General features: G+C 38.0%; 3 protein-coding genes across 4 annotated transcripts; 2 read left to right on the forward strand and 1 right to left on the reverse strand.

Annotated features, from left to right (window-relative positions):
- Positions 1-667: 667 nt before the first annotated feature.
- Positions 668-2,035, forward strand: LOC127263964 (protein CANDIDATE G-PROTEIN COUPLED RECEPTOR 7-like). The gene has a single exon (XM_051293287.1). The coding sequence runs from the start codon at positions 668-670 to the stop codon at positions 2,033-2,035; it is 1,368 nt and encodes a 455-aa protein (XP_051149244.1).
- Positions 2,036-2,708: 673 nt separating this feature from the next.
- LOC127264061 (uncharacterized) lies at positions 2,709-5,828 on the forward strand. Of its 2 annotated transcripts, none has more exons than XM_051293412.1 (15): positions 2,709-2,882; positions 3,021-3,134; positions 3,225-3,336; positions 3,457-3,579; positions 3,649-3,753; positions 3,966-4,049; positions 4,121-4,236; positions 4,353-4,454; positions 4,543-4,656; positions 4,760-4,816; positions 4,931-4,997; positions 5,107-5,160; positions 5,251-5,325; positions 5,435-5,470; positions 5,560-5,828. In XM_051293412.1, the coding sequence occupies exons 2-15, from the start codon at positions 3,097-3,099 to the stop codon at positions 5,650-5,652; spliced, it is 1,176 nt and encodes a 391-aa protein (XP_051149369.1). In that variant the 5' UTR covers positions 2,709-2,882; positions 3,021-3,096; the 3' UTR covers positions 5,653-5,828. The 2 variants fall into 2 exon arrangements, with proteins under 2 accessions (XP_051149369.1, XP_051149368.1); XM_051293411.1 differs by having other exon boundaries at positions 2,709-2,856.
- Positions 5,829-6,822: 994 nt separating this feature from the next.
- On the reverse strand, positions 6,823-9,230 carry LOC127264222 (uncharacterized). Its single transcript, XM_051293680.1, has 2 exons — positions 8,815-9,230; positions 6,823-8,337 (listed from the first exon to the last, which is right to left on the reverse strand). Exons 1-2 carry the CDS (start codon positions 8,920-8,922, stop codon positions 7,240-7,242), a joined length of 1,206 nt encoding a protein of 401 aa, XP_051149637.1. The 5' UTR covers positions 8,923-9,230; the 3' UTR covers positions 6,823-7,239.
- Between the last annotated feature and the right edge of the window lie 4,943 nt (positions 9,231-14,173).

Consider the following 14,173-nt stretch of genomic DNA (forward strand, 5'->3'; position numbering starts at 1 on the left):
AGAATCACTTGTTGGGGGTCATCATTTACTTGTTTGTTTTATTTACTTTAATACATTGAAAAACTTATGTATATATATATATTATCCAAATTCGGTAGTATTCTTTCGAATTTCACTTTGTATTGTTGAAAATATCTCAAAAATAGTAATTTTTAGTATAGACTTTTTTACCTTTTGTGACTTAGTTAGACATAATTGTGTTTATGTAAATAGACTTACATTTAAAAAAATTTGTAAAATATGTGTAATGAGACGGGAATAAATACTTCATATTTAAATGACTAAAAAACGTAATTATCTTTGGACACGAAACAATATTATTATTAGTACTACTGAAGTTACAAATTTTGTAGTAATATTTTTGCTAGGTAAATTAGATATAAAGCAGAAATGCATGCATATTAATTAATCAATTAATCATATAATGTAAAACACTAACTTAGTAGACAAGAAGGCGGATTGATCGCAGCAAAAGCTGATGGTTGTGATTAACCTTTGGCTTTGAATTAACTTAATTCAATGGCATGTGAATTCTATGATCAATCGGATCCTAAAGCTAAGCTGACGCTGAGGCTGTGGCTGTGGCTGTCTTCATCTTCCTCCTCCTCATCACACTACCTACGTCACATCACGTCACTGCAACAGCATCTGCACTTCTAAAATGAAAATGCATGAAAATCTTCACCACCATCTCCTCTGTTTTCTCTTCCTCTTCTTCTTCAATTCACTTGCTGTTAACTCAGAAATCCAGACCATTAAAATATCGTCGGATTCCCGGCGCTTCATCCCTCTCCAAGACTTCGGATTTGGTAATGAGGGTTTCATTTCCATCTCTGTCTCTTCGGTTTCCATCATCAGCACCACCACTTCCAAGCCTATCCGCAACCCTGTAAAGCTTTCACTTATCGGCTGTTTTTACGCCCCAACGCCTGCCCGTCAGGCAATGAAGATTGCTCTAATCAAGGACATCTGCCTTATAGGAAAACCATTCATTTTCCCAGTTTTCACTTTCGATGACAAAATCATTTCATCCAAATCGCATTTCAGGACAAGTGTTCCTGTCGCAATCCCAGATTTGTACTACATTTTCTTTGTGAATTGTGCAAATAATGCCTCAGTTTCTGCCACTCTTGATCTCAAGACATACAATGTCCAGCCCAATGGTGATCCTGACTACACCGACGAGCAATTCAGTCCTTTGCCAACAATCCTATACATTTATTCCATGTTTCACTTCGGTTTTATTTTAACATGGTCACATGTATGCTACAAGAGCAAGCTCGTCGTGCAAAAGATACACATTATGATGGCTGTTTTATTGTTGCTCAGATTCTTGGAACTTTTATCCCATGCTAGTAGTCAGCATTCCATTAAGCACTCAGGATCGGCCCATGGTTGGGATGTGTTTTGGCTTACAATGTACGTTCTCAGAAGCATATTATTCGTCGTTGTGATCATGCTACTTGGCTCTGCCTGGTCCCTCTTCAAGCCCAGCCTACAAGAACTAAAGAAATACACAATGGCAATCACCATTCTTCTGCAAATTGTAGCATGTATCTGTTTTATCCTAATCCGTGTGATCGGACAATCGAATGAAAAATACAGGCACTGGATAGTTGCCTACTACGCCACTGATTTTTTATGCAACATTATGATGATGGTACCAGTTCATACTTCAATATATATACTGGACGTTAAATTCATGGAAGGGAAGGAGCCAAGGAGAGGGGTGCAGAAAATGGCCTTTGAGAATTTCGCAGCAGCACTCTATGTATATGTTGGCTTCACGAGATTGGTCTTGTTTGTGTTCAGGACTATCACAAGCTACAAGTTCTGGTGTTTGAGCATTGCAATGGAGCTTGTGGTTGAACTTATATTTTACATTTTGATTTACTTATTGTTTTGGCCTAATGATAGGTATGATTATGCTGTTGTTCTCGAGGATAGAAAAGAAGAGATTAATTCTGCTGCTGCATTCCCTGAAAGTTTCGACTTTGATCTTCGGGGCAGATTTTTGTTGCGCTACTTGTTCTGATTCTGGTCATGTTGTATAAACTGTTGTAATACATAACACTGGAATATTTGAGCTGTGAAGATAGACAGGCTTCTGTTCATTGGGAGATTTCGGTATTTGCTGTGTTACTTTTACAGAAATGATCAATTCAAATGGCCGGGTTTTGCATTTTTGCCTACTCTACTTATTGTATTGATCAATGTCTTTTTTAGTTTTTTTTAGCTTCATCCACTCTAAAAAGCCTATTATGTTGCCCTTTCTTTTCCCTTTTTTTTTTTTTTTTTTTTTTTTTTTATCTTAACCTGAATAAATGCGAGGTCATGCTTTACTTAAGGCTTAAAGTAATGTGCTGCCCTGCATGTCAAGCCTGCCCTTTACATTCACTTGTGGAATACCGTGCATACTGCATCTGCTGTACGTGTTTTTAACTTAAATCACGGATTAATAATTCAAGATTCATGTGGGCTAGCTTGATTAGGAAGTTATCATGTTTTGAAATACTAATACATTCATTACAGGAGCTGTTGTACCTTTGAATGCACGGAAAGCCAGTTCTTTTTTTATGCACAGTTGACTGAGTGGAAGTTCTTGAATGTGGAGTGATAAATCAAAAGAAATTAATGGTTTTGTATTGTGGGCACTCCGATCCATAAAAGAAAAGGTCCTTGGTTGCTTCAGTAATTTTTGTTTGTGTATAATTTTCAGCTCAGCTCAATTGGCACATTTCCGGTCTGTTGCTTTGAAGCCATTGGTGTTTTAACAGACGTGGGCTCACGAGCATTCAACTCATAATTCTTCCCTTTCTATCTATCATTAGGATTCAGATAGAGATCCTCTGCAAGGTATTTTGGCTCCTTCGACTACCTTTGTAAGCAATCTACATTGTTTCCCCCTTCAACAGGCTATTTTTCTTCTTATTACTCTCATAATCCTAAATTTCTAGTTCCTTCTGTTTTCTTTCTTCTTCCTTCCGGTTTCTAACACAATTTTGCACGTGGGTTCACAGAACTTGTACTTGCTACAAATATTTTCAGTTTCTTCACTTTCTTACCTGCATTTGGTGGTGCACTGGAATTCTGAGAATGGAGTCTGTAAGGAAAGGGAAGACGACAGTAAATAGGTTTGTAAGTTTTATATACATTATTTGGTGCATGTCTTGGGTATTGCCTAGCTAACAAACATGGTGTACCTTTTGATCGTTGTTTATCAGTACAATAGCCCAGAAATCTCATGAAAGCATGAGAATTCTTATGACCATTAGCATTGGAATCATGCTTGGCTTCTTTATAGGAGTGTCCATTCAAAAAATTCTGTTGCTAAAGGTACACATACGTACATACATTCACTGCGTCATCTTTAAGAGGATTCCTCTGTTTGTCTTGTATGACCTGATCCATATATTCTGGGCTATGCTTTACTAAATCTATGCTTTTTATTGACAGCCTTATATAACTTCTGTTCTTGGTCATGATTGTCCAATCAATGGGACAAATATCTCAGATGACTTGAACCAACACAGTACAATCATCACTGAAAAAAGCCAGATTTCGACAAATCTAACAAAGGTTTGTATTGTCTTGCTAGTATATATTAATGATTCTGTAATATACATCTTCTGAATGATCCTATTACAGATACTGTTGCATTCAAATCCTAGAGGTGCAGAGAGGTTGCCTCCAGGCATTATTGCTTCTGAATCAGATCTTTATCTCCGCAGATTGTGGGGATTACCTAGTGAGGTATGTACGCCATCTTCCTTGGAAATGTCTGCCTTTTTCTAAATGACTGGAAAATTAGCTAACGAAATTGTCTAGATATGAAATGGGGATCGTGACGTTCTTGATGAATTTTTCTGAATTAGATTCGATATATATATTCACAGCATCGTATTGACAAAGCAATAACATCTTTTCGTGTGATTTAGATTTCTAATCAATTTGTGTCTGTTTAGGACTTACCCAGCAAAGCAAAATATCTAGTCACATTCACTGTTGGGTATGAACAAAGAAATAACATTGATGCAGCTGTGAAAAAGGTCAGTATATGCTTCATTCCTCTCAGCTCCCACTCTCTCTATCCATTCTCACTGCACAGGTTTGTCTGCAGTTTTCAGGGAATTTTACCATACTATTGTTTCATTACGATGGAAGAAGCTCCGAGTGGGATGAATTTGAGTGGTCCAAACAAGCTATCCACATTAGTGCTAGGAAACAAACCAAATGGTAAAGCCGTAAAATCTTTAGATGCCTATGATTAGTGCAGTGCCTTTCTTACAGAAAAGCTGTTATAATTCATCGAAATCATAATGAGACAAAGATGTCTATGAATTTTGCAAAAGGTGGTATGCTAAAAGGTTTCTGCACCCTGATGTTGTTGCACCTTACGACTACATTTTTATTTGGGATGAAGACCTCGGTGTTGAGCATTTCGATGCTGAAGAGTAAGAATACATGAACTCAATTTCTTCGAGTAGAAGCTTTACCTTTCTAAGTTAAAAGTAATATATTTCCCTACGTTCGCAATTCCAGATATATTAAGCTTGTGAAGAAGTATGGTTTAGAAATTTCGCAGCCTGGTCTAGAACCAAATGCGAGAATGCCATGGCAGATGACCCGAAGGCGAGTTGACAGTGAGGTTCACATGTATGGCAGTGTCTCTTTGCAACAATAATAATTTAAGACTACATTTCCATCATCCTACCTTTCTAAGTGGCCTATTGTGTGCAATTCTTCTATTTACGTGTAGGGAAACAAAGGAGAAGCCGGGATTTTGCCCTGATCCTCGTTTGCCTCCCTGCGCAGCGTATGAACTTGTTTTTCTATGTATTTTCATGAACCTGTCTGGCCTGATATCCTTACGTTTGCTGCAGTTTCAGTATCAGTTGTCTATATTACAGTGCCTCTTCTTGATATATAGGTTTGTAGAAATTATGGCTCCTGTGTTTTCTCGAGATGCATGGCGCTGCGTATGGTATCTGATTCAGGTTGCTGTCATTTATCATAGTAGTTTCATGGAGCATGGAAACCATATTTGCTGATTCTCTCATTGGTCTGACATTACTTTGTTTATATGTATGCATATACACTTTGCAGAATGACTTGGTTCACGGATGGGGTCTCGACTTCGCTCTCCAAAAATGTGTTGAGGTCACTAATTCTCTACACCTCATTGGCATGGCATCATTTGTAATTCCTTAATCAGTCTTATATTGTTTGTTTGTGATGCCGCGATTGCAGCCTGCTCACGAAAAAATTGGAGTTGTCGACGCTCAATGGATAGTCCATCAAACTGTACCTTCATTGGGAAACCAGGTACAGAACAATTCAAGATTTACCTCCTCCATTGGCTACACCTTCTACCTTATTCTAAGTACATTCCTGCTTACTTTATCTTTTTGTTCGTCGTTCATCAATCATGTAGGGTCAAGCTGAGGGTGGAAATGCTCCCTGGCGAGGGGTATGCGGTTCTTGTCTTCCTACTCAGCTAAATTCGTGAACTTCTTTTCAGATATTTGTATTGAAAGTGTTCGTTTTCCATTGGCTCAGGTGCGGCAGAGGTGCGAGCGAGAGTGGGCGATGTTCAAAGCCCGGCTGGATAATGCTGAAAAAGCTTATTACAATGAGTCAGCTGGAAATTGATCCTTCCAGTTTCAGACAATTGAGAGAGAGAGATCACATGAGATGATTAACTGAAGAGAACTGCATTGTCTTACATTATAACAACCTTTGCAGATTTATATATTGTGATCTTTCAGTATAGGTTCTGAGTATTCATACAAACTGAACTGCAGTCCCCAACATTATATTATAAATCATATGTTTTTTTCATTCCAGCAGCACATGCTACATCGATCACGGTCGCTTATTGCACACAGATAAGTTTATTTAGGTAGGATGGGATATTCAATTCAATCCATGATAGCCTTGGCATTCCAGAATGGTTTCTCCTCGACATAAGTTTGGTGACGCGGTGGCAAAAGAAGCCCTTCATAGCTGTAACCACTCCCCCCTCGGTATCCTCCATCAGACACTCCATAGCTGTGAGGCGCATTGCTGTGATACTCATAAGCATTGCGGTGCTTACCATGGCCAGGATAGTCATTACTGCGGTTCCAGGGATTGGCATACTGCTCTCCTTCAGAATACTGGACTCTATAGACGTCGCACCCATCCTTGAAACTGTCGCCGTACTTGTTATGTTCGTACTCATGCACGTTGTGGCTGTTGTAGTTATGCTTGGGGTGGTCACCATAGTTGTGCTTGGGGTGGTCACCATAGTTGTGCTTGGGGTGGGGTTTGTTGTGGTCGCCATAGTGGTGCTTGGGGTGGGGCTTGTCGTGATGGCCGCCAGGCTTCATCATCTGCATGGAAGAGCCCGAGCTGTAGTGATAGTCGTCGCCATCCTTGAATGCGAAGTCTACGACTTCTTCTATGTGGTAGTGCTGCTCTTTGTAGCCTCCTCCTCCTCCTCCTCCTCCTCCTACAGGATACTTCTGCATTTTCAGATTTTGATGTTTGAAGTGATATGGTGTTACTGAGTTTAGGGTCTGTTGCTTATATAGATTGATTTGGTGATGAGGGTGCATCTGATTCTGATTCCAATGTTGATTATTGTGCAAAATGAATATGAATCTAATTCGACTAAGTGATTGATTTCCAGATCAAGAGCTGTCCTTGCTTTATTCCCTTCCCCACTCAGGGGAATCTTAAAAATAGTTGTTGTTACAATAATTCTTGATTTCACCTTACAGTATCCAAATGGAAATGGGCACGCCTCAAAATTCATTACAATCGATAATAGACACTGGATGAAGAATGCTATAGCTGCTTATCAAGGAATTAAACAATATACACAAACAAACAGATTGATCCGACATTAAATATTTCCTTCAACAGACTAAAAGCCAACATGAAGCTCAAGGCTCATTACAAAACTTGTACCTGTAACAACAGCCGTGCACCGATACCATTCATTAGCAAGAAACACAAATCTAAACACAGAAAAAACTAAGGAAAATTATATACAACACTCAGCTCGATGATACACGCTCTACCACTTGTCGAAAGAATGGATATAGAGAAGTAGGCCGGACATGTAGCATGGTTATAAAAGCAACACACGACAGTCATTAGTTGGTCAACAGTTGCCTTGTTTTTCTCTGGGACTGGGAGGCATACCTGAGCTCAAACCTATACAAAATGCATTATGTACTCAAGCTGTTCATTCTAGCCACTCTCTCGCAAGCAATTCCCCGGTAGAAGATACTTATATCGATCCGCATTCTCCAAAAGATATGCAGGGAGATGAACAGCAGAGTAGGAGTGCGGAATGGGTCCCATTTTCCCAATAATTTCCTTAAACGTATACTCTTCAGGGAGCATATCAAATAAATCAGCTCCTTTGCATATGACTCTCTGGATTCTTTTGGTATTCAGAAAATGAGAGAATCTCACACGATCAACGTGACTGTAAGCTTTCATTTTGAATATGAATTCACTGATGCGCCGGAAGCAAAAGCTACAGTGCCATCCTGCATCAGCCAGAATGTCATCAGATTGCCGGTAGTGAGCATACCTTGTCTTGCCAGATTGATAAACGTGTACGGACGCCCTCCAGCTGTTATTGTCAAGGAGGAACTCAAACGAATACAGATAATTCTTGAGGCGAAGATGAAGAATTGGAGGTATACCATCACACCACCGTAATAAATTAATCGTGTGCCTGCTAGGTATCTCATCAACATCCGACATAATCAGCAAGTCATCATCTTGAATGCCAGCCTTTTTGAGGAGAAAATCTAATGCAAGTCTCTGATACGCTTCCTCAACAAAAGGATTCTCTCCTCTCTTAAACCTCCCAGGGACTTGCCCATAAAAGAATCGGCGCTCAACAAATTCAAACTGGTCTCGGACTGCAGAGAACACAAAAGGCTTTGGCAACCCAGTGAATGTTGAATTCGACTCTAGCAGGACAAACCCTGTTACATAAGGATAGATCTCTTTCCACCTTATCTTAAGCACGTCCACCTCATTGCTGAACAAAACTGCATCATAAACACGCCTAGGAAACTCACGTAATCCCCAACCATGAAGTCTGCAAAGATGCTCCATCGACACATTCTCGTGATAGTAATGCGGAATCTCATGGAAAGGCTTAGGGGGAGACTCCCATAATGGTCGCAAGAAATACGTTATCTTTTGACCATGCATATGTGTAACAAAGACAGCTGTCGGTACCAATACGAAAATAAAGATGTAAGCCTTTATATCCAGCCCCCGAAGGAAACATTTTAATCTGGCAATGCTTAATATCCGTCCAGATTCCTGAAGATTTAGAATATAACAGGCAGATTAACAACTGTTCGTAACCCACACAAAATACAAACATCCAATCTTCTTCAAGAGATGCTACTCAAGACCAACACACACCAACTATTTTTTCGAGCATAAGAACTATGTCTCGTTAATTTTTATAGCATCACCAAGGTTAAGGCATTATTGATTATTGAGCACTACATGCCTTCGGGTCACCATTACAGTGAAACTAAAAGCAGCATTGAAGAACCAAGCAAGTTTTTATCATCAGGAAGCATGGAGACCTAAACAAATTTGCCCTTTTAATTTTCACGAATCGTCTTAAAAAGAATTTGCCACAGAATTTAAGACATCCACAATCGCAAATCCTCCCACCAAAGCATTAGCATTCATATTCAAGATTTAGGTTTAATAAACTCCATATTTTCTATTCGGGACACATTAATCGATTGAAATTCAAAAGGGGGAAACTGAATGATGATATACCTCTCCATGGGGAGTGCCATATTTATCGTCAGTCTTCTTGGAACAATAATGAGATCCCCCTTCTGCCACCGTACACACCTTCTCCCAAAATCTCGATACGAAAAACATTTCTCTACCTATCTCTTATCCACCTCCGCTATCTCTTTAGCCAAATCACTTTCAAGATCAGGAAAAAAAAAAAAAAAAAAAGAAAAAAGCGCAACCCCGACCGAAAAAAGAAGAAAACGGAAAAATCTAAACCCGGATAGGGGTCTCCCCTTGGGAAGTTGAGAATTTAGGAGCAAAAGTCCGAGGATGGCCTGGAAAAGCACAAAGGGAAAGGTGGAATGAAAAGATGCAAAATAGCCCTAATTGTAATCGTTACGTTGCTATACCCCAGACGCCCCAAAATTGCGTAAAAAGTAGCTTTGGAAAAGTTGGCAAAAATTAAAACTAAATATAAATATATAAAATTGGACGAGCAAGAAAGAGTCGGGGCGCATGCGCGACTGTGAATATGACTGCGAATGGTTGGATGAAACGGTTAGATTTGTCCAAACAGTTTGTATTTATTGTTAAACTATAAAGTTAAATTGGCTGTCAAGCCTGATACGCACGGTCTAGTTATATAAAAAATAAATTTATTTAGTAAAATTATTCAAATATATATATATATATATTTCTACGTAAAGGACTCGTGAAAATAATATAAAAATAATAAAAATATAATATATTAATTTTTTTAAAAAATATTGTTTTAAGAAATTGTAATATTTACTCAAAGAACATACTGTGTTAGTTTTTAATTTTAAATAAAAAAATTTACTACTCATTTTGTTAGGATTTTCAATTAAAAATAATAATCTCTACATCCGTAAAATTATCTAAATTTTGGGCATGGATAAAAATAATTATATATTAATATTAAAGTAAGATAGATAAAAAAATAAAAAAAATATGATAAAAAATTTATTAAATTATTATAAAAAATAGTGAGGTAAGTATACAAAATAGTAAAAAATTGATTATTATTTATTAAAATAAATTAACAAAATTATTAGTAGATAAAGTTGATTATATAAATAAATTGCTCATAAATTTAACAAATGATAAAAAAAAAAAAAAAAAAAGTGACATAAATTTAATAAAATTATTAGTGGAGTACTATTTTATTTTATAGCATAAAATATCCTATCAAAATAATTTAAACTAAAATTCAAATCATTACTCCAATTTCAAATCCAAACAAACCAACTTTCACGAGTTATTCGGCCTTCACAGTTTTGGATGTCAACTGCCGGAAGTCATGGTACTCTTAGAGGGCCAATTTATCACACAATTGGTGTGTCATATTATCTATTGCCATGTTGACCACATGGTTCTCTGGTATGCAAACTTGGCACATACTTTCCGATCTTCTTAAGCGTTTCAAGAACTGCTCCACAGATTTGTCATCACGCTGACGTAAATTTTTCAAATTTGAGACGGTCACCTCTGGAAAAAGGGCTGTAGAAGCACTCATGGAAGGCTCTCTCCATGTTTGCCCGTGTGTGGATGGAGTTCAGAGGTAGCAAAGTATACCATGAAAAAGCTGGATCTGTCAAAGACAAGGAAAAAAGATAGAGTTTATACCATTCGTTATTACCGTATTCTCCTCTACATTGATCCGTCAATCAGCTGATATGATCGATGGTGGAGCGGGAGTCTTCCCCTGAAAACAACATGAATTCAGAGATTCGAGCATTGCGGGGTAGCGGATGATCCAAAGGAATGTACCTCGGGAAAGATCTTTGATAGTAAGGCCTAGCCGGTAGGCGGATGGGATCATCATAAATCCTCCAAATTGAATCTTCAATCGTTTGGGGATTTAAAAGTGTATGAGGCAGTGATACTACTTATGCTTGCCCCTCAGGTTGTTCGGAAGTTGCTTGGACGGGCAACGTATTGCGGGATGCTGGTTTTGGGAAGGCCTAATGAGCAGGTCCCCGTTGTGGAAAACAAACTCGAGGGCCTTCCGTAGCTTCTCTAAATACTGGGGCCTGCTGTAATGGAGAATTTCTAGGGACTAGTTGGGTAGAAAATTCGTAATTCTACTATAACCCAGACTAGTAGCAAACTGACATTCCGTAGCAGCTACATGCTCTCCAATATACTGGGATGTCAATAGAACAGCTCCCCCCGGTCCCCACATTGTTCCAGAAGGTGTTGGGGCGAGTTAAGGTGTTAGAACAGTTGTCGGCTCTGCTCCCAAGCATTGAAAGTCCCTTGTCCAGCCGTCTAATGTCCTTGAAGGCCCAGAACGGGAGCTGGGGTGCTGAGTGTGTCTCCGGTGAATAACGAATTTGAATGCCAATTTGGAGTTGATGGTACTAAACCAAAGGTCATGCCAAATCCGTCTGTCGGAGGTGGCCCAAAAGAGGTTTGCCCAGCCAGTGCGCTAGATTCTCCAAGCTTCTGGGCGTTGAGCGGAGGTTCTCCAAATCTGTTATTGCTGAAAATTCTAACATGACCATACTTGAGCGCCTAGGAGGTTGTATCCACCCCGGAGCTGGCTGTGAGGGTGGTGGGAGGCCAAGTTTTCTGCAGATTGGAGCTGGTCGTCGGGGCCTTGCCTTTTGGAGCTTTCTCCTCCCGAAGCAAAGCAAATTCAGTCCGGATAGTGGCCTTCAGCATGTCGGTCATGTACCTGGAAAGTTCCAGTGTAGATTCATGCATGGAGGACTGAATCTCCCTCACGATCTGCTCCCGGAGCACACTGGATGGAAGGCTAATGATAAGGTCTGGCATTCCAGCCACCGCGGAGGTCTCGTCGTGCGGAACAGCCTCCTGCGCGGGGCAAGATGACGAGTTGCCCATAGCTTCTTTATTTTTTGACATCTTCATAGTTTTTGGCGGTGTCAATTTTCTCTTCCAAATTTGCATGCAATAGTCACGAGACGTCGGTGTCCCACTGAGCGTGTCAATTATATTGTTTTCAAAAATCACCTTCGGCGGCTTAACTGGAAGTTTTCCAGAATCGATTTATTCTTAAGGGTTCCTCGGCCTTCTCAAGAAAAGATCCGAGCTATCTCGCGATATCTGAATAATTTACGGATCAAGGAAACTAGAATCTAAAACTATAACACAAGGAATAAACTAAAAATTGGAATTTTTATTGATAAAAAGCTGGAAAAGATAATGTTCTTTAATAAAGAAAATACAGAGAAAAATTAAATTAAAGAAGAAGATGAATGATGAATATGACGTGTATTAAAAATTGCCTAGATCTTGATTTTGTTTGAATCTTGTTAATTTCTTATTTGGATAATATATTATCCCAATTTTTCCTCCCAAGTCCCAACTTCTTTCCAAACCAAGTCTTATCCACTAAGCTACTCTAGGTCATGCCCAACCTATTTGGTCGCGGGACAGCCCAATCCATGGGGCCTGTATACTCTAATCCTTTGGGCCGATGAGGATATTCGGCCGCATGTCTTATTGGGGCTGCCCATCATCTGCATTGGGCTTTTTCGGCATTGGGCCTTCACTGATTGATATTTGGGTGAATACACCATCAAACATCTGGAAACTGCATTTGGTATGACTTAGCAATTTAATTACTCTAAATCCTCCAAAAAGAAGCCATTGGTTATCATCCAGTTAGAAAATTTCAATCCATGGTAACAAAAGTATCTGGAATATCGACCGAAAACTTACCAGAATGAAGTAGAAAAAAGCGAGAGAGAGAGAATTTAAATATGAATGTTTGATGTTGTTATTCGAAATGAACTATAAGGGGCCTTTTAAAGGCATACACCACTAGGGATAATAAATCGATACTGTTGAGCAAACATATGCTTCATTCAATTATATAAATTGAAACAAAAATGCATGAGATGAATATTCAAACTTTGCATTCAAATTCATTCATATGAATTTACAACCATACATTTGAATTTTAAATTATAATATTCTATACACATGCATCATGTTTTAGTTTCAATTGTAAACATGTTTCATGTATTTGTGAACTTTGTGTGAAATGATTATTTTCGTTACTTGATTCACGGATTCGGAGTCATAATTTTCATATTGGTAGGAAAAACTTTATGTTTACACAATGGATGATTTATTAAGTATGTTTATTCTATTTGTTTTTGTCTTTTCTTATCTGGTTTTGTTGCGCGTAGAAAGCCAATACATTCCAAATTCATTATTTACAATTATCACTAACATTTATTGGATTTCTACGCACAACAACATTAGATTGAAAAGGCGAAAACAAATAGAATGAACATAATTAATACATCATCCATTGCGTAAACACAAAGTACTCCCTACCAATGTGAAAATAATGACTGAATCCATGAATCAAATAAAGAAAATAATCATTTCACACAAAGTTCACAAATATCAATCCCTTAAGTCATAGAATCTCCGTTTACCTTACAATAATGGCGATTAAGATTCAGGCACTTCCTTTTTTCTTTTCAAGTTGTTCAAGATCTAGAATTTTAAGATTGGAATAACATGTAAACTTTAATGCACATTGGTAGGGAGTAATTTGCACTTACGCAATGGATGATGTATTAATTATGTTTATTCTGTTTGTTTTTGCCTTTTCAAATCAGATTTTGTTGCGCGTAGAAAGCCAATACATACCGAATTCATTATTTACAGTTACCCGCTAGCATTTATTGGCTTTCTATGAACAACAAAATTAGATTGAAAAGCCAAAAACAAATAGAATAAACATAATTAATGCATTATCCATTGCGTAAATGCAAAATATTCCCTACCAATGTGAAAATAATAACTCCGAATCCGTGAATCAAATAAAAAATAATAATCATTTCACACAAATTTCACAAATATCAAGTCCTTACGTCATAGAATCTCCATTTACCATATGATAACGGCGATTAAGATTCAGGCACTTCATTCTTCCTTTTCGAGTTGTCCAAGATTTGAAGAATCTGAAAATTTTAATGCACAAGTATTATATAACCTACTTTTTGACATCAATTCTCATCGAACTCGAACAACTCACCCTACCCAATCCTAAAAATTATGTATCTCAATTTGATGCCATGGCTCGTCCTGAAGTTAAGATATCTCAAGGGCGAAGAAATATTGAATTGAAACCGATCCTAGAAAATTAAGTAATATTTTTATGCAAGAAAATAAATTAAATAATAGTAATAATATAATAAAATTAATAGCCGAGTAGAGTGATGCTTTTAAGTAATGGATATTATGCTACCGAAAAATAAATAAAACAGAGTCGATGATACCCTCTACCTGCAAGACAAATTATGTTCCTGTAGTATCTTTGGTGATGACGTTTTACCCTATGTAAAATGACTTTCGCTTCCAGATTAACTGCCACAACAATAAGTCG

This window comes from Andrographis paniculata, unplaced genomic scaffold (genome assembly GCF_009805555.1).
Source record: "Andrographis paniculata isolate CXL003 unplaced genomic scaffold, ASM980555v1 Contig69END, whole genome shotgun sequence".
Classification (NCBI taxonomy): Eukaryota; Viridiplantae; Streptophyta; class Magnoliopsida; order Lamiales; family Acanthaceae; genus Andrographis; species Andrographis paniculata.

Excerpts from the sequence above, each read along its gene's own strand:
- LOC127264222 (XM_051293680.1), bottom strand. The coding sequence starts at position 8,922 with ATGTTTTTCGTATCGAGATTTTGGGAGAAGGTGTGTACGGTGGCAGAA. Across the intron at positions 8,338-8,814 it reads ATGGCACTCCCCATGGAGAG|GAATCTGGACGGATATTAAG; the intron begins GTATATCATCAT and ends CTAAATCTTCAG.
- LOC127263964 (XM_051293287.1), top strand. The coding sequence starts at position 668 with ATGCATGAAAATCTTCACCACCATCTCCTCTGTTTTCTCTTCCTCTTC.
- LOC127264061 (XM_051293412.1), top strand. The coding sequence starts at position 3,097 with ATGGAGTCTGTAAGGAAAGGGAAGACGACAGTAAATAG. Across the intron at positions 4,050-4,120 it reads TTGATGCAGCTGTGAAAAAG|TTTTCAGGGAATTTTACCAT; the intron begins GTCAGTATATGC and ends GTTTGTCTGCAG. Across the intron at positions 5,161-5,250 it reads CTCTCCAAAAATGTGTTGAG|CCTGCTCACGAAAAAATTGG; the intron begins GTCACTAATTCT and ends CCGCGATTGCAG.